Genomic DNA, 24,134 nt, shown 5'->3' with positions numbered 1-24,134 from the left:
GACAAGGAACGCGCACGTCATAAAGTCAGAAGTGGAGCGGGGGGGGGGGGGGGGGAGGAAAAAAAGTCAAACCCTGTGTACAGAAGGGTTTCTCTGCATCAGTGAGAAGAATCAATCCACACGGGCTGCTGCTTTACCTTCACACATTTGTCTTAAAGTCGGATCACAGTAGGCAGGAAGGAAGCTACGAAAACCGTCCGCGGTTTCTCTCGTCCGCCTCAGATGCAGAAGCGTACACATGAGGGTGTCTGGCGTTTCTGCTGGTGACTACTTTGCTACCTGGCTCTACTTCATTTCCTTATGCAACTTCGTAAGGCGTTGTGAATGCTCTCAGCTCCTCCTGGGCTGCTGCTCTCTGGAGCCTGCACGTTCCATTGTTCACCAATGGCACTCTCAAAGCCGACAGAAAGCTCTGTTTGTGTTGACAAAGATGATATAATACTGTGGTAATTATGCAACTTACTCGATACCTTTGGCAAAAAGACTAACAAATGTGTTGACTTCCAATTCCAAACTCCATCGTTTACGGTTTCTCATTTAATAATACTTCATTTGAAATTTAAATACTGCAAAGCAGATTAAAACCAAAATAAAAAACAAACAAGCCCTGTAGTATATGAGGAACAGATAAAAATTGTCTCAGCTGAAGGACAAAGACGCTGAACCTCATGGTTAAACCCAAGTCTGAACTGAATGTGTGTGTGTCTGAGATTCTAAAGATCATTTGGGATGTCATTTACCAAGGTCCACTATCAAATAAATATTACCTTCTGTCATATGATCAATTCCTCCTGACAGCTGCAGTCTTTTAATGGTGGAGAACAGCCTCTTTACTGTATAATTAAAATGTGCCATTTACTTAATATTTTTAATATCCAGTTTGCAAGGGGTCAGCACATTTACAATTATCAATGAACAGTCTCATTTTGTCCAACATATGGTCCCACAAATCACTGGTCTCCAGAGGCTAAACAGGTGTAGAACAATGTCAATATTTATTTATTTATTCTTTCAGTTTATATAGCCTGTCTCCGTGCCCTACTCCAGGCATATGCCAGTTCACAATAAATACTCTAACCCGTTATATTTTGGCTTTGCTTGGCTACTGCAGCCCCTGTCTCTTATTTCCATGTTTTATTTACATACCTAACAACAACTTCAATGTTTGTCAATATTAACCAAGCATGTAATTAAATCTTTCTCTATTTATGATTTGTGGGTACTATGCACTTCTCTGCTTTACCTCCTGATCTGTTCCCTGCCACTGCTCTCTGAGCAGACCTACGACATTCCTGCCGACGCTCATGCAAATGCCCCGTGCAGAATACGCTGCAGCAACAGCCTGTGCTCGCTGGACGGGAACGGGTTTGACTTTGTCCCGTGAGCAATGCTTCCAAATCAAATGCATCTTTTAAGGGTCTGGTTGGCGATACAGGGAGGTGAACTTTATTATCACCGTTCCTGCCTCCAACTGGGCAGTTGTACTCACGGAACATCACCTTTCCTTTTCCAGTAATTTTCAGGTTAGAAAGTTTTGCAGGTTTTTTTATCCCTGAGCGCTCTTGCTGCATAGTGCAGAGCTGCAGCTGCGGTCTTCGCCCGGCACGCTAACCTGAGCGCTGGCAATGTCTCCCTCTGCACACAAAGCAAGCCTACATCCAGGCACCGCTTTTCTCTTGCTGCGTGGGAGAGGTATAGGCTGTACATCAGGTTTTGGTTGGCTTCTTTTTTTTAAATTCCTGTGATCTCCTGGAGCTCAGCACGTGAGGGCCAGCTGTCATCACAGGTCATTGAGACTTTTAAGAATCTGGCTGTTGCCCTGGGTGGGCTGCAAGGCCCAAGCCTGGCAAGTGTTTGAAGTTCTACTTATGCATGACTTGCAGGGACACAAACATATGGCCTATATCTTATTTTTCAAGAGGATGGCAGCTAAAATAATCAAAACATGTGCAAAGATCTGTGGGGCTTTGAGCCTCATCCTGGAAGTACCACACCAGGTGAGTGACCAACTTCCACTGACACGGACATATGTATATTTCGCTGACATACACTTCTTATTTTGCAGGTGGTGGGAGAATTAATTTCTCGGCCTTTGTGAAGCCCAGCGGGCTTCCCGACAGTAGCATGGAGTATATTTTCTGTGTCTCAACTTAGTTTTGTGGCTTTTATTCCTCAGCCTCGTGGCTTATCCCAGCTGTAGCTATGAAATGATTTCCAAATCGCTCCTTCTGGAGAGCGAGGGGAGGGATTACGACAGATCCGGCCGAGTGCTGAGCGGCGGCAGCGGCCCGGGTTTGAGCAGGGGAGGGGGCAGCTTCCTCACGCAAAGCAGCACGTGCCTCTTGGTTCACGGACTGAAAGGTGGGAGCGTACGGCAAGAAAGTTATTCGTCGTGTTTGTTCTGCCCTTTAGACGCTTTTACGGTTCCGGTTGTTGCCACCGATTGTCCGTACTGGTGAGCAGCCGTTGTAAACAGCTGTGCAGCGCGTTAAATGAGTCAAGGGTACCTCAGCCACAGAGCCGCAGGACAGCGCATATGCTCCTGTTAGTGTCAGGACTCCGCTCTGGCTCGTAATCATCAGGCTTCACCAATGACAGAGGAGTCTGTCACGGCACCCTCTTAGCCCCCAAGTTTTTGTGCCACGCTTTCCTATCAGCATCTGGGTCTCTCTGCTTTCGTTGCAGGACAGATGGGGGTGCTTTGCTGCCCCTGGAGTCGGAAAATGCCACCTAGCCCTTGCCAGGTGAGCAAAACCCTGTTCCTTATTGCCAGGTAAGAAAAGAGAAGAGCGTTAATGCAAGAGCAGGCAGGGAGCACGCTGGTGCCAGCAGCGGCTCCGCTCCGGCTGCGGGGTCTCTGCTAGGGAAGAATGGGTGGTGGGAGAGCTCGGCTGGCTTCACCTGCCGGCACAGGCTGCCCAGCGAGCTGAAGCTTCTCAATCAGCATGTCCTTGCTCTGCCATCTTGGCATTTAGCGTCCTGGCTTCTGAAACGGCACCAGTTGCGGGCTTCGGTTCTAAATTTGGTACCGTTTTTGGCAAACGCAAACCTCTGAACTCAGCCTTTGCCCCTACCCAGCCCACCGGTTTTGGTGGGTACCTCTGCAATGCAGTTTAGCTCGGTTGTTCCAGAAAGCCTTAAAGTTGTCTGTAGTAAGAATGTTTCCACGCTCGATAGTTCTGTTCCTAGCGCCAGAGCAGCACGGCCTGAGAGCAGCTGCCGACACAAGTCGCTCGGGTCCCCAGCGGGGAAGCGTGCACAGTAATGGCGCAGGCTGCAACCGGTCAGAACTCCCCAGTGCTTCAGGAGGGAGGTGTCCTCACGAGCGAACAATGCAGCAGCGGTTACTAACTCTCGAGTTTGTAAACCAATGCAGTTCTGTGCCCTGAATTCCTTAGATTTACAGATTAGAGCTACTTCTGTCTGCAACTAGGCCTTTGGGCCGCAAGCTCTTGAGAGCTGTACTGAAGAGCTGTCCCCTGGTCTCCTTGTTTGGGCCGTTCCCATACAGAGTGATGTTTCATCCCTTCCATAGCGTACTTCACCTTTTGAGTCCTCAGATGTGGTATCAGCTCTTCTGAGCTATAAATAACCATAACAGCAATCAGCTGCTTTATGCTTTTTATCCAAAAAAAAACAAACAAACAAAAAAAAACACGATTTCCAGAAGCGGCAGCACCAACAGCTGCTTCTGCCCCTTTGGTCTCTATTGAGTGTTTCACACCCAAGTGCCGACTAAAGAAATACTGACGTGTCAATCTGCTGCTGTGTGCTAGTGGTTTTGTAATCCTTGCCTTTCTCGTTGGGGCTTGTGATTTTCCTTCTTAACTTCACAGCTTTCAGGGAGAGTACCTGACTCTCAGAATAGTTCAAACTTCTGTAACTGTTTTTCCTCAAAGTTTTGCCTTCCCTGGTTACCCTTCCCCAAACCTGTACAGACACTTAGTACATCAGTTGCAGAATCATGGAGAAACAGATAATTGAATATTCACACATGCAGAAACAACACAGGCAGAATGTGGAACAATGTGGAAACAAGCGCGAAAAGAGGCGGCATCTGTTTATTGAAAATTAGAATGTAGAATAAATTAAGAGGGCAAGGTTAAAACGCTTCATCTGTAGGCAGAGTTTGCAAAGGAGGAAGACTTTGCAGGAAGTTTAGCACGTACGACTATATAAAGGGCTTATACAGTTTTATTTTTGCAAAACATTTTGTGTTGTGTCGTGTTCCCCCCGCCCCCCCCACCCGCCAAGGACACATTTTAAATGGAAAAGAAGCGTCCACATGAAGAATGGTTTTCCAATAGAGATGATTATATATAGTTGTTTCACCGTAATGGCAGCATTAAAACACTTAAAATGTTAACTCTTACTGGAGTAGGGGAGGCTGTGTGGCAACGCCTCAAGTACTGAAGAACAGAGTAAGCGTTTTTAGCAATTTTCAATTCATGTGAGTGATTGCCACGCCAGTCGTTCCACCAGTGCCCACACAGGTGATGTTGGCTCTTTCTAAGAGGACTAATGAATTTAGCAAACTTGTATTTTTTATGCCTGTTTGGGTGATATTCTACAGGGAGGAGAGCAGATCCAAGAGGGTGTCTGATGGACTCAAAAAGGCTGTGAATTTGGTCGAGATGTGCACTCACTCTGCTGGCATTTCCCAGGGCCTGCAAAGACTTCACATCTCTGAATGGAGGATCTGAGGGGGTTTTTTTTAATTATTTTTTTTTTTTACTTCTATATGTACCTTCACGTTTCGTACATTAAGTCTACAAAAGGTTTGCCGTTTTAAAGCCGCTGAAGTAGACAAAAGCCATATTCTAGTCATTCATCGTAAAACAAGCTTAATTATGCTTGGACATATTGACACTGCATCAGATTTTTAATCTTCAACATAATTTTCTAACATTGGTAACAGATGGGCTGATTACACTGAATTTGAGCTTTAAGTAATAGTTAAAAATTATAAAATATGATTAAACTGAAAATACCCATGCATACATAATTTTCAGAAGCTACTGAAAGAAGGGAAAACAGAGGGCAATAAATCCTGTTTCCTGAGGGAAATACATTGCATTTAGGTGGACAGTTATCAAAGTTCCTTAAAGGACTCCGTAAGTAGTGCATGCTACTGTCAGCTCCTCTTCTGGGCAATTCCAACAGATATGCAGAACCTTGTTCTTTGCATAGGTCTGCTGCTCTATTCCAGCGTGAAAGGCATAAATTTTTCTATTTCAGAAGCTCTTTTATTGAAACAAGTGCCTCCCCCTCCCCCCTATTTTTTTTTGTCATTGAAAATGAAAGCAAGGAGTAATTTAAATTACCATGTCCTGCTCTCTAATAACAATAACAAATGGGAAATTTTTATAAAATAGAGGGACAGCTTTGTGGGACTAATGGCAGCTGCATGTGAATTTTGAACAGAAGGTGTCTTTTTTTTTTTTCAGTTATCATTTTAAGGTTACTAAAGGAAAGATAAGCCAGTCTTCCCTCTCCCTGCCATTGCTCACGATGCGCTGGACATCTGTTTCATATCACAAGGCTGATAATGGGTCAGAGGTGATGGGTATCCTGAATTCTGGGATAGGGAAAATATAAAAATGAAATACTTCCTCTTCAGCTCTCAATTCTTTATATTGCAAAAAGAAAAGGGCAGAGTAGTCCTCTTACAGCCTGGAACAGCCCTCTGGCCAATGAGATCAGCGTAGAAAGCGCTCACAAGGCTCACCCCTGCTGTGCTTTGAACAGGCCTCCTGTCAACATTCTTAGTGTTTCTAAACGAAAGGAGAGGGCGGGCACAGACCATGCACCAGGGTTGGGGGCAGAAAAAGCTTACTGAAATTTAAGATTTTGTTAAAACTCCATTGACATACGGTGATCCCATACTTACAGTAATTAATTAATTAATTAATGTTCAAAATGGCATAATACCACCAACTTTTCATTATATAGTGTTTGAACATAGAAGCAAATACATCAACAAGGTCTGTAAATCTTAGAACAGTCTGGGCTGGAAGGGACCCCCCAAAGACCATCTAGTCCAATGCCCCTGCAGTGAGCAGGGACATCTTCAGCTGGATCAGGTTGCTCAGAGCCCCGTCCAACCTGACCTGGAATGTTTCCAGGGATGGGGCTTCCACCCTGGGCAGCCTGTTCCAGTGTTTCACCACCCTCACTGTAAAAACTGTCTTCCTTATATCTAGCCTAAATCTGCCCTCTTTTAGTTTAAAGCCATAACTCCTTGTCCTATTGCAACAGGCCCTGCTAAAAAGATTGCCCACACCTTTCCTGTAGCCCCCTTTAAGCACTGGAAGGCTGCTATAAGGTCTCCCCGGAGCCTTCTCTTCTCCAGGCTGAACAGCCCCAGCTCTCTCCGTAGGGGAGGTGCTTGGAAGTCATCACAGATTTGAGGCATGATCCTCTTCCTGTAATCCACAACCATGTCACAGCCTCACGGAAGCCTTGCTTAATAGCTCTGCTGTGATACTCACCTGCGATTGAGTGGAAAACAGGCATCTGATCTTTATCACGTAGAGTTGAGCAGATCATCCTGCAAATGGGATCAGCGGAGAAAGACACCTGCCCAGCAGTGGTAGAAGCTTTTGGTGACTCAGTGTCCATTGCTTCTGAGAAACAAAGACTCCAGAAACTGTAAAGCCGGGCAAGGCAGTGACGCATCTTCCCGCTGTGATCTGCAGCGAACTTCTGTCCAGATGCTCCCTGGAGTTCTCCCTATACAAACTTGGAAACAGATGTCTGAAACTGCCTGTCCCAACACCCACGATGCAGAGGTGGCGATGTCTCAGTGAGCCTCTGAGTTTGGTATATGACTTGCTGGTAGTAGCAGAAGCACCTACTGGTTCTGGTTCACAGTTAAAATGCTTACTACCCACCTATACACCCACTGGCGGGAAAACTACCCCGAAGGAAGACGTATAAGTAACTTCAGCATCAGGGAATTGCTCAAAAGTCTTGTTGGCTGCTGTCCAAAGTCACTGCACATTAAGTATCTGCTGGATAACCCCTAAGATGATGTTTTCAGCTGCCCGGGAGCCAAGCTCCACGCCTCCAGGCTATGGCTCCCTGGCAGAACTCACCGCTGAGCTGTCACACTCTTCCTGCTCTGCATACAGGGTCCCCGTACAGGCGCCTCAGCACACAGCCACCAATTTCAGCCTCGGGGACGAATCTTTGGTGGAGGGAGAAAAGGAAGGCAAGCTTGGCAGGGGATGAGTTCCTTTCCTCTGACAGAGGCTAAGGATACCACTCGCCAGTAGGTGGAAGCCTTATTTTCAGATCTCCTCTTTACCCGATTTACAGCAAGGCTCTATCCTTATTTATTAAGCAAATAATATTTTTATATTATATTAAACATGTAACTGTGTTATATTCTATTAAACATATAAATAATATGTTTATTAAGCAAAGGGAGGAGACAGATGTTGCATCTATATGGAGACAAACTGCTCCAGTCAGTGGCAGCAACCGGTATACAAGCTTTCCAGCACCTCCTGCTCTTCAGCTTAAACAGTTCTCCATGCGTTGTATAAGGAAGCTAGATATTTGTCCTGTTTTCAAACCAACCTGTTCGTATGTAAAATAATACAAAAAGGTTTAATTTAAATAATGTTCAGTGTCCTAAGTAGCCTTTATACAGAGAGCAGCTAATAAGACGATAGAAATAATTTCTTTTAGTTTATGGGGCTCTTCAGTCTTTACTTTTTCTATATCCTACTTAAATTCAGCACTTTCTTCTTTTCTAACTGATTTTGGACTGTTGCTTTGGTGTATACTTGGGGAGGCAGTCTAGACTAACCCTCTGCAAGCCTTCATCTCATTAATATTATCAGAGCTGTCAGTCACATCTGCCAATGTCCACACCAAATAATTAGACCAAACCAGACTGCCCATTTGGCAGTGGTTGATGAATACGATGCAAAACGTTTTATTTCTGTTCGCATTAACTTTTTGACAGAGAAGAATGATAATTTCCAAACTGTTTAAATTAGTTTCTCATGCACCAGGAGCTGCTTTGCATTTACATAAGGCCCTGTTGCTTTTTCAGAAACTTCCAGCCACTACAGAGGGTATTAAATATGCCTTTCACAACGTACTAAACACATCATTAAGTGTTACAATATCTGCTCTATCCTTTAAAAATCAAGGGTTTTACTTTCAGGAAGTAATACTACAGTCAGACAACTGTTCTGCAAGTTACTGGGTGGTAGGACTCAAATTTCGAAGACATCTCAATCTGTCTTAGGTTCTTTTTTTTTTTTTTTAATTTATTTTTTTATTAAAAGAGCTGTTTAGAAGTACGATCCTCCTGTGATGAATAAAACTCCTCCCAGGTACAGAAGCTTACACGAAGCTACAATGCAAGTTCAATAAGTCACTTCCGTAATGAAAAGAACCTCCATGTTCTGCACTATTAAGTAGCCCAAAGAGGCTTTTAGTTACTGTAGTTACTGCATTACCTGAAGCAACGACAGCCGATTTAGGCAAAAAGATGATCTAGTTTGACTCGGTAAGATTACTGTAACAAAAGAGAAGCTGTAACAAGATTTTAGGGATTTTTGTGGAGCTATTAGACACAAAAATAATCTTTCCTTCCCATTAATATCGTAAAGTTAAAATTTGAATAACTTTAAAAGTAAGCTGCCCGTGTTGCCATTAAGGGCAAACTTACTGCTCCCAGAGTCCCGTAAGTAGTCGCAAAATACAGATTATCAAGGGAAGTGAAAAATGTGAATAGCACAGCCATTACTGAAAGTTTCCCGAGAACTTCAGGAAAAAAAAAAAAAAAAGTAGAAAAAGTTACTGAGCTAGACCTGTCCTAGAAAGACCCAAAAGATAATCTATAACACAGCAAAATATTTGGAAGATCCAACTCTCCGGGCAAACAGGAATAATTACCAGCCTATGATCAAATGGAATAAATTCCCCAGATTAGTTTTTCTTTTTTTAGAAGTCTGTCCTCTCTTCTCTTTTCTCACACCATTTACACCTGGTCTAAGTCAGATAATAAACAGTGTCACGACTAATAAAAAGATCACGGGATCACAGGCAATTATGGGTTAATTTTAAGAACACAGTATTGAAAGGGAAGAGGACAGACAGGAAATCTGAGCCTACCTTTGCTTACATTACCCACAAAGACAACAGAAGAGATTTTACACCGGAATCTGAAAGACTTTAATGGTTTAATACAGGTGGAAGGTTAAGACAGCTATGAACATTTTGTGCAACATAAACACGAGCCCTCTCTTAACAAAGGAGAGCTCAGTCATACTGGTGCAACTCCTGGTGAATGCCCTGCATCCAACCAGGTCAGTACTAGAGATCACGGTTTTTTCCTCATTCTACTAAAATAATAAATTAGAAATTACAAAGTTACGGTTTTCTTAAGAACATACTGAATAAGATTTTTCAAAATTACAAGAGTGTTAAGAGGGTCAGGTCTCACTCAGTGTTAACAGAGTTGTGAAATTACGTTGATTCTTTGAAATCCTGCCTCCTGTGTTGCAACACAGGCGCTGCTCATACAGACATTTCAACACGTAGTAAACGTGCTGTACCTTTCCATCGCCATTCGACAGTATGTTGAGAGTTACTCTTCAGATGCATGACGATATTCAAATACCACAGAAATCACTGAGAGTAATACATAACCCGGGGGGAAAAGCACCCCACAGAACTGATAAATGTATTGCCGTGGCAAAGAAAACGAACTTGGCTTGTGCCGCAGAGCGCCGTTTCAGGTATCGACGGTGGCAGAACGTTCAAGAGGGAAGGATTAATCACCAGCGCGCCGCTAACCTGTCTCATTTTCCAGCTTTTGTATCTCATGTTGTCCAGCCTCTGTGAGGTGAGATAAGAGTCTTTTATAGGCTTCTCTGTTGAAAACAAAACAATGTAACACGTTACTTAATCTCACACATCCTGGGAGTAAAAGCACACAATTCCCAAACACACTGTTTACATGTTGGGATACTAAAACACAGTAACTTTCTCCTCCTCCCTCCCCCCACCCCATCTACTCAACCACTTTGCTGTGAATTTTTAGCGTGGCCAGGCTGGAAGAAGAATCAGGATTGCATCATTTATGGCTACAAGTGTAGTGAAGATGCTTAGAAGTCTACTTGTTTAGTAAAATGCTGTGAAACAGATTTTTTAATTTTTTTAATTTTTTTTTTACATGGAGTTTCCAAGGCTCAGATGAGGCTGGCGCACAGACTTCATCAAGTTTTGCTGTCATCGGATTTCTGTGTAAGAAACCTCTCTGTGACTCCTGCTACAGCACAGCGATGTGAGCCACGGGCACTAGGGTGCCGACTGGCACAGACACGGATTCAGACCGTCACCCTCAACAAAGGGCAGTGACTGTTTTACAGTAAACCTGGAATTCAGAGGGGGACTGTCACTCAAGTGGGATTTCCAGCAGAGTGCGTATGCATCGGCAAGACTTTTCACCTGAAGTTCATTCTAATACTCTCCAACCTAAACAACGTAATTACTGTTAAAGTAGTGCCTCTGACATGTAGGTCTGTTCTAATTATGTATCTTTTTCATGAAATATTGACTTGAGCAAACAAAACTGCAGTTTTCGTACTAGTTCCTTCCAATAATAATACTGCACATCACCACTAAGAGCATCTAATGCAACTTCTGAACTTTGTTTCTCTCATATATATACACGGGTTTGCAGTTTAATGTCTAAAATAATTGCGCAGAATATGTTAATATAATGTTATTTAGTGCCCAGGACTGAAGAGACTTTATTACAATAAAATATTTATGGATCCCCTTAGATGGCTGGGTAATGGCACACATTCTAAATACAAATTATTAATACAAAATACCAACAACAGATTAGATAATGTATATGTTAAGTGATGAGGCTAAAAGGAATTCAGCTCTTCAGTAATCTCCAAGCGTGTATTTCGGGAAGCTCAAACAACCTGCCTTTTTTTTTTTTTTCCATATTTTGTAGGTAAACAGATGAATTTTACCTTATTAACACTATTAAAAAAAAAAAAAGAAAATTGGCCAGGAAATACATGATCAAAAGCAAACAGGACGAAAATCCTCCATGTAACGGTGCTTCTGTCTGACCTTGGGTGAATTCTCTTAAATAAAAGCAAATTTATTTGTTGATAGAAGAAAATAAAAATGGAATAATATAATTACAAATGAGTTAAATATATTTTTTCATTAAATGCAAAATTAATACCCTGCTACTATCATTTACTGTCTCATGAGTTACACTCTTGCACAGCTCTGTCTCGTGGGTTTTCTACAGCCCAGGCCCTGCTGACGTGCACCTCAAAACTTCCCCAGCCTAAGGCGTGACAAGGCTCCCACCCTCCGAGTAGTCCCACCGTGTGCATTACTGCAAACGCTGAGGCCCGTTCCGTGCCCAGGCCACGCGAGGGTCAAGGACCAGGGAGCAGAACTAGCAGAGGGGGCCTTTTCGGAAAGCTCGGGTGCCACACGGGGCAGAGCTTCCCGGGGCCGCGTAACAGCGTTCATAGAGGTGCTGATGGTTCGCCGCTGCACCCGCGCCCAGGGACGCCACCGCCTGCGCGGAGCTGCTCGCCTCACGAGCCCTCTCCCCCCCCAGCGCTGGGTGGACTTGCAAGTCAAGTATTTCTGTCCGAAGCTCTTATGGGGCAAAGGGAGCAAGTGTGCGCCTGCTGTGCTATCGGAGAGGGGAGGCCAGCCTTTTCTGGATGCCCACAGCTCTCACAGGATTGTACAATGAGAGAACTCTGGAAATTAAGCCAAGGGTATTTCTCTTCCAAGCATCTCAGATCATACCTGATTATACCGTAATTTTAGCTATGACCCATAGAGTCCTCTAAAACAGGGACTGACAGGAAAATTCTTTGCAGCAGGAATTCTTCTTTATTCTGCTTTGCAGTATAGAGTGTAGTGAGCAGAGGCAACCTGGCTTCACATAAATTCTGCGGGGGTTTGTAGCCCTAGTGCCAAAACATCTCTGAAAATATTTAGCAAATACAGATGGCTTAAACCCATGAAAGGCCTGAGCGAAGGGAGATTTCTAAAAAAAATCACTCATTTCTGAGTACCTGTGCTGCTGTCTAACATTGCTTTCTTTCAAGAGGATAAACCTCTACTGCTCATTGTCAAAACCAATATTAAATAAAAATCAAACCTCTGTGCAGCGTTTCTTCCAAGACCTTGTTTGTGCTCTGAATCCTTCAGAGACTGTGTGATTGTGGGAATCAGGCTGGTAACAAACGTCTGATCCAAGACTGCCACTGTTTCTAGTATGCTGAAAACCCGGTGATCATACACGGCAGTATAGTCCTGGATAAACTGCCTGAGGGGGACACAGAAGCATTTAATGCAAGGTCAAAACTAGATGCAGAGAACATGCCAAGAACAACTGAAGAGTCTAATCAGAACAAGCAATCTGGCTGCATGGCAATTTTCATATTGCTACACTGAAATACTCCACATGGAATACTTTCTCTAAATGAAGCCATGCTTTTGAAGGCTAATGCTAAAAATCCCACCCATTTATTTTTAAGCCAACGGTCAGATTCTGCTGCTGTTTCACCAGGGCTGACTTGTTCCAAAGTGCTTTACTTTGTAATGCGTCCAAATGCAAAACTAAAAGATGTATTTATTATTTAATAAAAAAAATAAGAATTTTAAGAAGAAGAGCAGCAAAACAAGAGATCTAGATTCAAGTCTGCAGAAATAACGTTGGCATTTCTGATAAAGCTCCACTGGACCTTAAGCAGGGCAGACCACTGGGTGGAGATGCACCCATTTGTCTTTCTGAGGGTTTGAGGCCTTTAAAGATCACAGACTACATTCGAATCAGAAGTAACACCCCAGGGGATGAAACATCCTGTGAAAGTGATGTATCATGTACAGGGAGACTGGCAGGCCCACAAACATCCGTCCTTATTTCAGTGAGTCTCTCTGGAGCTTTCATCCAGACAGGAGCCAATACAGCACCGGTGTTTAGGTTTGCAAAATGTCTCCAGGTCTCACAGGTCATGCAGCTCTCCTGCTGTACCCCTGTGAGAAACAGGATTCACTTCGCAGAGGTACCCAATAAGTATAATGTACATTATAATAATCTATTATTTGTCATAAAATCAAATCAATCAAAACCCAAAAGCTAAGCTTGTTGTATGAGGATTTGTTCCCCATCCCATAGACTTCAAATTAGGCACCCACATCTCTCTCAGCACCCAACACCGACCATCCCCCTTCATGAGGCGTTTTGCCCATTGCAGCAGCAACGTACCCCTCTATTATATACCTTTCAAAACGGTACCTAATCCATCAGAAAGCAGGTATGTTTCTCTCCTACTTTTCTGCTCTGGCTTTTTGGCCAAGCTATGCTTAAAACCAGTGCCAAAAGTACCATTATTTAAATACCATAAACAAGGGACAATGCAGTATGTTAAGGATAATTAGTTGTTTTAAAAAAACATGTTTGCTGTCAATTGGCTTGCGGTAGCTTCTCTGCCAGTTGGCATATTTTCTGGTTACCTAAATACAGAAGTCAGCTGGGTGGCATGTTCTCCTCCTGACCCTGCTTGGCAGCCTTCTACCATGTACTGCACAATGTCTGTAGATATTTTTTTAACTGTAAAAGAAAAATCACAAGATTCACACAGAGCTCTTGAACTGACCATCTGGAGAATGTCTTTCATGAAGACTAAAATTTTTAAATGAGAAAAAAAACGGTTTTATCTTACTTTGATGCAAGGGAAACGACTGTAAGAGCAGTTAGTTAGGCTGGCTATAAAGAACAGAATGAATTACAGATTTATGCAAGTCTTCTTTTCACTGCCATTGTCCTTTAAACATATAGACTTTTAAGTACACGATGGTGTCTAAGTCAAAGCAAAGAGACACACAGTGGAAACAGAGATTCTATTTAAATATAAGTTCTGTTTATATTCTTTAATCATTGCTATTTGAATTAAAAAAAAAAGTAGGCATTATACCCTGCCCAAAGTTATAGAGATCTACTCCTTACTTTCAGTGGTGGGTAATTGTTCTGAATTCCACTCTACCTCTTCTTCAATGGGAAAGAAAACCCATAAACTTCCCCTTAATTGTTTCCAAATAAATATTCAAGTCGCAAGATACAGCTCTTCCTTTATAAAGGTGGCACTGGGCTGCAAGGACTTTTCTACAAGGGTGTGGTGGAGCCCTGTCTAGGCAGGCAGTGAGCTGGTGACTACAGCAGCCCAAGACATTCAGCTCGTTCTGCTCCACAGCACATTGCAGAGCAGGTACGCTCAGCTTCAGGCAGATATGGCTATGATGGCAAAAGGGGGAAGAAAGGTGTGCGATGATTCAGTCAATTTCCTAAGCATATCTTGTCCTTGAAACTTTTACAGACCACAATCAAAAAGTACTCTGTAAGACAAAATTCCCAGGAGAGGTCAGAGGTGAATCCCCTTTTCGCTTAATGCCTCTACTGGCAGCAAGAAGTGGAAATTTTGAGCTTATGCACACATGCACATTCATTATACAACTGTGGGGTGAACAGAGTGCTTCGTTTTTTAAGAAGCTAAAAATAAAGAAGTTCTCACTACCAAACAAACCATGCTAAAAGAAGAAAGAAGACTCAAAGATGCCTTCAGAGAGCAACATGCTACTTTTAATCCATTTATTATGCCTCTACGGGGAGAACAAATGCTAGTTTTACTTGGTCTCAAACCTTTAGGTGCAAGAAAACTTCCAGTTACCAAGCCTGAAAGAAATGAGATGAAAAGGATGGGGAGAAAAGAAATGCTCTCCAGATTCCTGAGAAGTTGATCATTAGTTCACTAGAGAGCAAAACGAGGTAGGACTTCTCTCTCTCAGAGGCAGAAGTCCCAGACCAGTTAATGAAAAAAGAAAGCATGTCCAGTTTATCTGGCCAAAGTATCTCAGTCACCTCATCTAAGAGTCTTAAACACTGGGATGAATGATGCTCACCAACACCGGCGTGCAGAGATCTATTTAAAGCAAACAAGCAGCTCACCTTGGGGCTCGTTGACCAATACCAGGCATTTCAACACGGCTGGGAGAACTAAGTCAATGTCACATAGTTCAGTGCTCTGGGTTCTCTGAAGTACTTCAAGGATGAAAGCAAGAACTGAGGCCAGGCGAGGAGGTGGAGCGTTACCTTTGAACTGCATGTAGCTTTCACTGGGAAGACGGAGCAAACCAGAACAAAGTCTGTAATTTGTTTTCTTCGTTCAATGCAAGCATCACATACCTTAAAATAATGTTGTGGTATTTCAGCAGGAGGCCTACTACATAGATTTCTATCTTTATCTAAGCTCAACTGATGGCTTCTGTTTGTCTTAGTCCTAGAAAAGACTCCCAATTTATCAGAGGACAGTGATGCCTTCTGACTCTTCTGTGGAGAGGGAAGTGAGAAATAACAGCTATCGTAGTTAGAGTTAAAAAGCCAAGTGTGACTATAAAAGTTAAAATACAAAGGCAGCTTCATAAATAAGAAAGGGAAGAGTCAAGATTCTAAGACCCTAAAACAACATCCCAAACACAACTGTTGTTCAATTACTTTACTCAGCTTCCTGGGCTTCTGTCAACTCACAATCCAACTTGTGGTTAACAGCTCTGCCGTTATACCGGTGCTGTTATTTCTGTCATGCTGTATGTTGTAACGGGGCAGCCAGTGTCTGCTTTTGCTCCGTCAGAATTAACACAATCGTGCCCACTATAAAACCTGTCACAAAGATAAAAGGTGGCCTGTCAATCTGCAACAAGAGCAAATTTTGACATCACGTACACTGAATGTTGCGATTTGAATGGCTTGATTTGTTATTTTTCCACAAAAGGATACAAAAATCTGAACTGTTATTAATTGGACATTAGAAATGACTTTACCGAAATCTGAAGACAGTGAGTTTAAATTGAAGCATTCAGGACAGAAAAATGCAGGTAAAAAGAACACAGCATTTATCCATCAGTTAGCAAGAGCACTCCCAGAACCTTCAAAAAAACCTTTTTGGATATTTAGTATTAGGTACCTTTAGCTACTCAAACCAGGCACGCATCTGTACTGAGCAATGCATCAATTAAAAACCACCATCCTTGTTAAAAACTTAATAAGGAGCCCTACAATTTTCAAATGAAACCTGACTTCCAGAGACCTGAGTATGTCATAGGACAGCTTCAGAGCACTGGTGTAACTCGGCAAATGAAAGTTGTAACACTTCTCTATTTCTTGTATCGTGTGCTATTACTCACTTTAGTGTTAGCAACTCTGAAATCTTCTATCCCATTAATTCACTGTGAAAATTTCACTGATTTTTTTGGGGGTGCTGTTCCACTGAAACAGTTCTCTGACCTGGGTAATACACCCCTGACCACGTGGTTCTATTTCCTCTGCGTGGCAGCAAGACATTCACTGGCTTTCCTACGGCGAAACGGCCAGTGAACTCTGTACGTGTTTATGCGCAGACCCCCCGACTGCCTCCTGACCACCCAACAGTTTGCAAATCAGACTGCTGCTCAGTTCTAAGATAATCTTCCCAGATCACTAAGGAATATTTCATGTCTTACAAATCGCCAAGTGCCATTACACTTTCAGAATTTTCTTTCCACTGTCAATCGCAGAACTCATACCTGCGTGCACGCATTCAGAAATACCCTTATTAAGATGATGAAGTCTGAGTATTTGTAAGTTAAAAACACGTTGGAACTCAGACTGTGACATCTTAATTCACTCCCTTAATATGTGATAACACAGGCTTTACTTACAGGATTGCCTATCATATTTACCGAAGATCTACACTGGAATTCTTTTAATCAACATTTATGCGCACTCTTTACCAAAGAAAAATACAACGACCTTGGGTATAAGCAATCACCCTATATTTCAGGGAGTTTAATTCCTCTCCCAACACAGACAAACGTACAGATTGTTCCCTGTTCTGCAGTACATGAAACAGAGCTTCGGCCTTCCAGCAGCAGGGATGCAGCATGGATGGCTGCTGTCGACATCACGCGAGTAGTGACAGCACAGTGAACAAGCACTGCTGCCCTGCCTCTGCATCTTCCTTTTCCCACCCCCCACATTTTCCATTTCCCCTGGGGAGCTGGCAGACCTGTGTATACCCTGACACTTACCGAGCAACGAAGCCTCCCATGCACTGGTAACGGGCAACTATAAGCACTATGTGACCCTAAATACAGCCCGAGACGCAAACATATGACAATGCACAGCAGAGCGCAATTTTTCTGGAAAAATACTTGCTTTTCATGTGGCCCCATGCAATACTTTTTTCTGCTAGCCTAGGACCTCCATCCTCAATGACTCTCTCACTAGTCTCCACATCTTCCCAATTTTACTCTCCTGCTCTATACATGTTGTCCTTCCTTCGCTCCCTGCCCAGCAATTTTCAGACTCTTCCCACAGCCAAACTATCAGTTACCGAGAAGAAAGGTGGCATTTCCTTTCTCATTAGCTATTTGTGAAAGCTGAGTAAGTGACGGTTTTTTACTTCACTGGTCCTTACTTTATGACGTGCAGAGTGGTCTTCCGTAGACGGAGCATCTGGGGGCCTGTAATGGAGCTGCACAAAGCAGTCAGCATAGGATGCTGTCCGGCTCCAAGCACGGTCGGAGAAGAAGGTAGAAATCGTCCAAAATACTGTTGAATAATGCTCCCAAGCAGTTGATTCAAATAGGCACCCTGCGTTTGGGACTGGCAACATATAAAGGACAGACCCTGTAAAAGAAAATTTTTAAAAGCAAGAAATTGAATAATTTTTTAACAATACTTTTGAATAAATTTTTAACAACTGTAGGCTAAATACTCACTACATGCTGGGTAAACTGCTACACACAGAGTAACTACTGCATGACAAATAATCATCAGTAATCTGCTACAGATAATGGTGGTCTACAAATGAAGACAGAGCCAGGGCAAGGCTTGCAAAGGAAAGAAAAATCTTTTATTGACTAATTAATATATTGGAAGATAAGTTTTGGGACAAGCAAGCTCCCCTTCAAAACTGAAATAAAACCTTGGCTTTTCAGACCTGAAAAGTGTTTCTGTGCCCAAGAGCTCCTCCTTTTTTTTAAACTCCGTACATGGTCTAACAAAGGACATTAGTCAGGTAAGATTTATGAAGAGAGAAAGAGAATACCTCATCTGTTTGTAAAGCACCGTGTGAAATTTTTGTACAAACAACATAGGAGAAAAATGAGCACTTAGAATCGTGGTCTGACAAAAAAAAATGTGCTCATAGTGCGAACAAATTAGGGTAAATTAGGCATCATTTATAAGGGATTTAGAGGGGGTTTTAAAATCTGTTTAAGATAAGGCTAAAACTGCTGTGATTTATCCAATATAAGCTATATTGATCCAGAGAAAAATCTATAATGAAAGTACTTGCCCAGAAAGTGCCTATCTGAACACTACCCATAGTTATACAGCATCTACGTGGTATGTCTCTGAAAAAAGAGTATTCTTCTTACTGGTACAAGCTGCTGTAAGAGAAAGTTAAGAGTTTCCTTCCCCCTCCCCTCCTTTGATAACTGAAAGGAAGAAGAACAAATAACTAAGAAAAAAAATTAAAAAAAAGGTCCAGGGATCTCCTGTCACAAGGGTCACGGCAGTGGCACAGAGACCTCTTGAGCTTTCCCAACAGTTTTGTCATAGAATCATTAGGTTGGAATAGACCTCGAAGATCAAGTCCAACCATTGCCCTAACACCCCCATGCCCACAAAACCATATCCCGAAGTGCTACATCGACACGTTTTTTGAACACCTCAGGAACGGTGACTCCACCACTTCCCTGGGCAAACTTTTTTCCAATGTTTGACTACTTGTTTCGGTAAAGAAATTTTTCCTAATGTCTAATCTAAACCTCCCCTGGTGCAACTTGAGGTCATGTTGTCTTGTCTTATGACCTGTTACTTGTGAGAAGAGACCGACCCCCACCTCACTACAACCTCCTTTTGGGTAGTTGTAGAGAGCGATAAGGTCTCCTCTCAGCTTCCTCTTCTCCAGACTAAACCCCAGTTCCCTCAGCCGCTCCTTATAAGACTTCTGCTTTAGATGCTTCACCAGCTTCGTTGCCCTTCTCTGGACACGCTCGAGCACCTCAATGTCCTTCTTGCAGTGAGGGGCCCAAAACCGCACACAGGATGCAAGGTGCGGCCTCACCAGTGCTGAGTACAGGGGCACGATCCCCTCCCTGCTCCTGCTGGCCACACTATTGCTGATACAGGCCAGGATGCTGTTGGCCTTCTTGGCCACCTGGGCACACTGCTGGCTCCTGTTCAGGCTGTTGACCAGCACCCCCAGGTCCTTTTCTGCCAGGCAGCTTTCCAGCCACTCCTCCCCAAGCCTGTAGCGATACATGGGGTTGTTGTGACCCAAGTGCAGGACCCGGCACTTGGCCTTGTTGAACCTCATACAATTGAGCTTGGCCCATTGATCCAGCCTGTCCAGGTCCCTCTGCAGAGCCTTCCTACCCTCAAGCAGATCAACACTCCTGCCCAACTTGGTGTCATCTGCAAATTTACTGAGAGAGTGCTCGATCACCTCATCCAGATCATTGATAAACATGTCACACAAAACCGGTCCCAACACTGATCCCTGGGGGACACCCCTTGTGACCAGCCGCCAGCTGGATTTAACTCCATTCACCACAACTCCCTGTGCTCAGCCACCCAGCCAGTTTCTAACCCAGCTTAGTGTACACCTGTCTAGGCCATGAGCTGCCAGCTTTCTTAGGAGAGTGCTGTGGGAGACAGTGTCAAAGGCCTTACAAAAGTCCAAGTAGATGACATCCATAGCCTTCCTCTCATTGACTAGGTGGGTCACCTGGTCACAGAAAGAGATCAGGTTGGTCAAGCAGGACCTGCCCTTCATGAACCCATGCCTGAGTCCCTGGGTGTCCTGCACATGCCATGTGAGTGCCCTCAAGATGAAGCGCTCCATGACCTTTCCCAGCACCAAGATCAGGCTGACAGGCCTGTAGTTCCCCAGATCCTCTTTCCAGCCCTTCTTGCAGATGGGCATCATGTTGGCAAGCCTCCAGTCATCTGGGACCTCCCCTGTTGACCAGGACTTCTGATAAATGGAGAGCAGTTTGGTCAGCTCCTCTACCAGCTCCCTCAGTACTCTCGGGTGGATCCCATCCGGCCCCATAAACTTGTGGATGTCTAGGTGGCAAAGCAGGTTTTTAGCTGCTTCCTCCTGAATTATGGGGGGTTTATTCTGCTCTCTGTCCCCGTCTGCCAGCTCAAGGAGCTGATGATCTTGAGGACAACTGATCTGACTATTAAAGACAAAGGCAAAGAAGGCATTAAGTACCTCAGCCTTTTCCTCATCTGTGGTGACAATGTTGCCCTCTGCATCCAATAAAGGATGGAGATTCTCCTTAGCTCTCTTTTCTTGTTAATGTATTTGTAGAAACATTTTTTGTTGTCTCTCACAACAGTGGCCAGCCTGAGTTGGGCTTTTGCCTCTCTGATTTTCCCTCTGCATGACCTAACAAGCTCCCTATACTCTTCTTGAGTTACCTACCCTTTCTTCCAAGATTGGTAAACCCAACTTTTTTCCCTGAGTTCCAGCAAAAGCTCCCTGTTCAACCAGGCCGGTCATCTTCCCCGCCAGGTCATCTTCCATCATCATGAGGACAGCCTGCTCTTGTGCCCTTAAGACTTCCTCCTTGAAGAATGTCCCCCCTTCCTGGACCCCCTTGCCCTTCAGGACTGCCCGAAGTCAGCCCTCCGGAAGTCCATGGCTGTGGTTTGGCTGACCCTCCTCCTAATTGACCAAGAATAGAGAGTTCTATCATTTCATGGTCACTAAGCCCAAGATGGCCTCTGACGACCGCATTTCCCACCAGTCCTTCTCTGTTCACAAACAGTAGGTCCCTCTCCTAGTAGGCTCCCTTACCAGCTTGTCCAACAAGAATAATGGCATAAAAGAAGTTCAAGCACAGAGTTCCCTTGACAGAAACTTCAATAGTACTTCAGAGTTCCTTTAGCATTGCAATCCAGACTCCAGTTTTGGTAGGAGGACTATCTGCCTGAATACTGATGGTTGCTGAGGTAAGCTAACGCTCCTAATATACGAAGGAATAGTTCAAGACAAGCTGCTTTTGTTCGCCAGCTGCTGACAAAGAGTATTTCTGTTGCTTTTCGCATAGAAGTCCCTCCCTGAAAAGACTTTCTTTGATATCTGTCTGTGTGCACATGACAGAACAACTCTTTGAGAAAAAAGCAGGGTGAGACATAGCTGCGGGTCCTCTTGGTATGTTCTTGAAACAGGGAGTTCCCACTTTTGGTTCCACAGGAAACAAACAGAGGAAACATGAGATTTCAAGAAATGAAGTGCTTCAGGACCTGCCTGAAGACTAGCTGTAGGTGGCCCTCTTAAACTCAGACATGTTCTTTAGGGTTCAACTTCACATACTTCTAGAGTCCTTGGTAATTTTGGTTAAGTCCCAATGATAAAAACCACTCTTCCTGAACTGAAGCTTTGATAAACAGATGAGATTCTCTTCCTCTTTTGTGTACATACAGCAAAATTTTGTAGGAAAAAGCAGCTGCTGCTATATCAGAATTCTTAAAAACATTACTTGGCAAGTAGCAGACTCAGAGAGACTGTTAGAGTTGACAGATTATTTAGTATGTAAGATTGAGTTTTTGGTGTTTTCAATAAGGTGTTGCAGCAGGCATGAAGAAGAGTTGTCCGTGCTTTCTGTACTACAGCTCCCACAAAAAGACAGAAAATATTTCATAATCCCCAGATCAGAACTGGCACTCTTAAGACTCTACACTGTTTTAACACTACCAAAAAAAAAAATCTGTGAGAAAGTGTATTAATCTTTATGACAAAAGGGAACAACCTTACAGAGGACACCTGTAGGAACACGTGAAGAATGTAATACCTGTGAAGAACTAACAATGATAATTACTAAAATGAGACAGTTCTTCAAATTGAGGATCAACAAATGCTACATAGCATCACGAAAAGAAGGAACAAGTCAGTTATTATTAAATAAGTTAGTATTTTTAAGAAATCCTAGATATTTATAGGTGCAATAAAAAGCAGAAAAATATTAGAATTTAGGTATCTGAAAGAACGCTGACTAATTTTTGCAGATCTTCTAATAGTTTCATTTGAAGATGACTCAATAAGCCTAGCCTGATCCTTCGTAAAAGCATTTTCATTTTTTGAGTCAACGTAAACTGATTCTAATTTTTTGGGGTGTGGGAAGCAGACAGATGTAATCTAAACTTGACTAGAGAGGAAAAGAAAGGACCTAAGTTAACTAGTGATTTTTTTCTTTACTTATCTGATGATGATAGAGACCTCTTGAAAGCCTGTAAGGACAGCTGTTATCTTAAGAAGTGTTTAAAAACATGGAAAATGCCTTTTTTTCCTGTAATTTAATGTTTTCTTTAGAAAGGATTCTATGTTCCTTTTTGGTGAGTTAGGCAGAGATGCTGCCTCTTTAAAAAGGTGTAATTTTTAAATCCACGTAGTAATACCAAAATTCTTTCTTCAATAAGGAGGATCCTCATCATTTTTCCTAATGAAAGTTATAAGATTATATCAACAGCATCCAAAAGTACAAACTCTTTTTTTTTGACTGTGAGAGCAGTGAGAAAAATCACCATCCACTTTGTCAAGAGTCAGAAGAACACCCCCCCAAACAAACAAAAAAATCCTTCTCTTCTACATAGTAGAAAAATCCATGAATCAGTCCTCACATGTGAAGGGCACCTCTACAGCATCAAAGCTCTTCAGGGAAGAACTGTCACACCTTTGACCATGACGCCTCCTTGTTCCCTAACATTTTCCAGAGAAGAACTTGGATTTTTCTTTTGGACATGAAGACCCGCTGACTTTAGCTCAACACTGCATTCTTTATTTTGGACTCTTTTTTTCTTACATAAGCGCAGAGAACAACAGACCTGCACAAGGTCTGACAACGCCACATCCCAAGTGGTACAAGGGATAAATGACCAACACTGCACTGTAGCTGCAAATCTCTCAGTACAATGGCAAAATATCCTAGGCAGCACTGGCCAAGGATGTGATTACAAGGAAATCACATAGAACTTTCTTCTTTTAAATCCTAGTAATTAACAGAGATGAAGGAAGCTACTGCTCACATGAGAGAGAAAAGAAACACATGCCACTTGGACTGCAATTCTGGACCAGAGATAGGAAATCAATCACACCAGACCCCTGGGACAATCCCTACAAAGCAGATGGACATTAAAGGGTTGATAAAGCCCCTCTCTCTTTCTTAACTATGTTCTTTAGCCATCTTCTGAGGTTAAAAAAAAAAACCCCAAATCAAAGACATTTTAAGGGGAGCAGAGGGGCATGACAACATCTGCTCCTCATTTTAGCAGTAAGGCAACCGATTCCTGCGCGTGTTCACTGCAGGAACCTTTTGTGCCCAGAGCTGCCTCTTTCTTCTGATTTATCCATATATCTGTAAATCACCTGTGGAGAGTGAAGAACCGATTAGTATGGATTACTGGAACTATTCACTGCAGAAATGCCAAGCTACCTAATGATGACTTATAATATCAGTCCTGCTGTTGAAATAAATCTGCTGTTCACCAATTAATGTTGTACAATTCCTATTAAACACATACTATAATTCACAAAACGTATTAATAAGCTTGCTCAAATATTGGACCACAGACGTGGCTCACAGGAGGGCTTTTAAGGTCTGATATCTGACAAATGCTGAGCCTGCACAGGCACATTAAAATCACTGGAAAATGTATGTGCCAAGCACTACTTAGAATTAAGCTCTTTCACCACTTCTGTGTTTGGATGGGACTAATGCTGATAAATCAAGCAGGGTGTCTTACCTTTCCCATCATGATGTATATTATGCTTATCCCATGCACCTATGCTGTATTCTGCAAGATATATTTAAATCAGCATTTCTTCTCTAAAATAAGTTCTGTACACCGCCTCAGTTCTTTCCCATCTTACTGGTAAATGTGTACCAAAATTCCTCCAAATCATTCTCCAAGAAATCCTTCCAAAAGCAATCTCAACTGCTCTCAAATTTCCTGTAGTGAGCTTCAACAATCCACTACCACACAAATCAACTCGACTTCTTTT

The 24,134-nt window shown here is 43.0% G+C and overlaps 1 protein-coding gene across 1 annotated transcript in view; it reads right to left on the bottom strand.

Moving 5' to 3' along the window:
- Positions 1 to 9,814: 9,814 nt before the first annotated feature.
- MMS22L (MMS22 like, DNA repair protein) overlaps positions 9,815 to 24,134 on the bottom strand; it is a 95,639-nt gene continuing 81,319 nt past the window's right edge. The window contains exons 20-24 of the mRNA XM_086461353.1: positions 17,532 to 17,743; positions 15,026 to 15,192; positions 13,537 to 13,633; positions 12,179 to 12,346; positions 9,815 to 9,896 (exon numbers count right to left, since the gene is read on the bottom strand). Coding sequence (XP_086317479.1) covers positions 9,815 to 9,896; positions 12,179 to 12,346; positions 13,537 to 13,633; positions 15,026 to 15,192; positions 17,532 to 17,743 — 726 coding nt within the window. The remainder of the gene's footprint in view (positions 9,897 to 12,178; positions 12,347 to 13,536; positions 13,634 to 15,025; positions 15,193 to 17,531; positions 17,744 to 24,134) is intronic.

Source organism: Leptosomus discolor, chromosome 2, assembly GCF_034619465.1.
Source record: "Leptosomus discolor isolate bLepDis1 chromosome 2, bLepDis1.hap2, whole genome shotgun sequence".
Taxonomy (NCBI): domain Eukaryota; kingdom Metazoa; phylum Chordata; class Aves; order Leptosomiformes; family Leptosomidae; genus Leptosomus; species Leptosomus discolor.
This window is presented reverse-complemented; position numbering and strand designations above follow the sequence as displayed.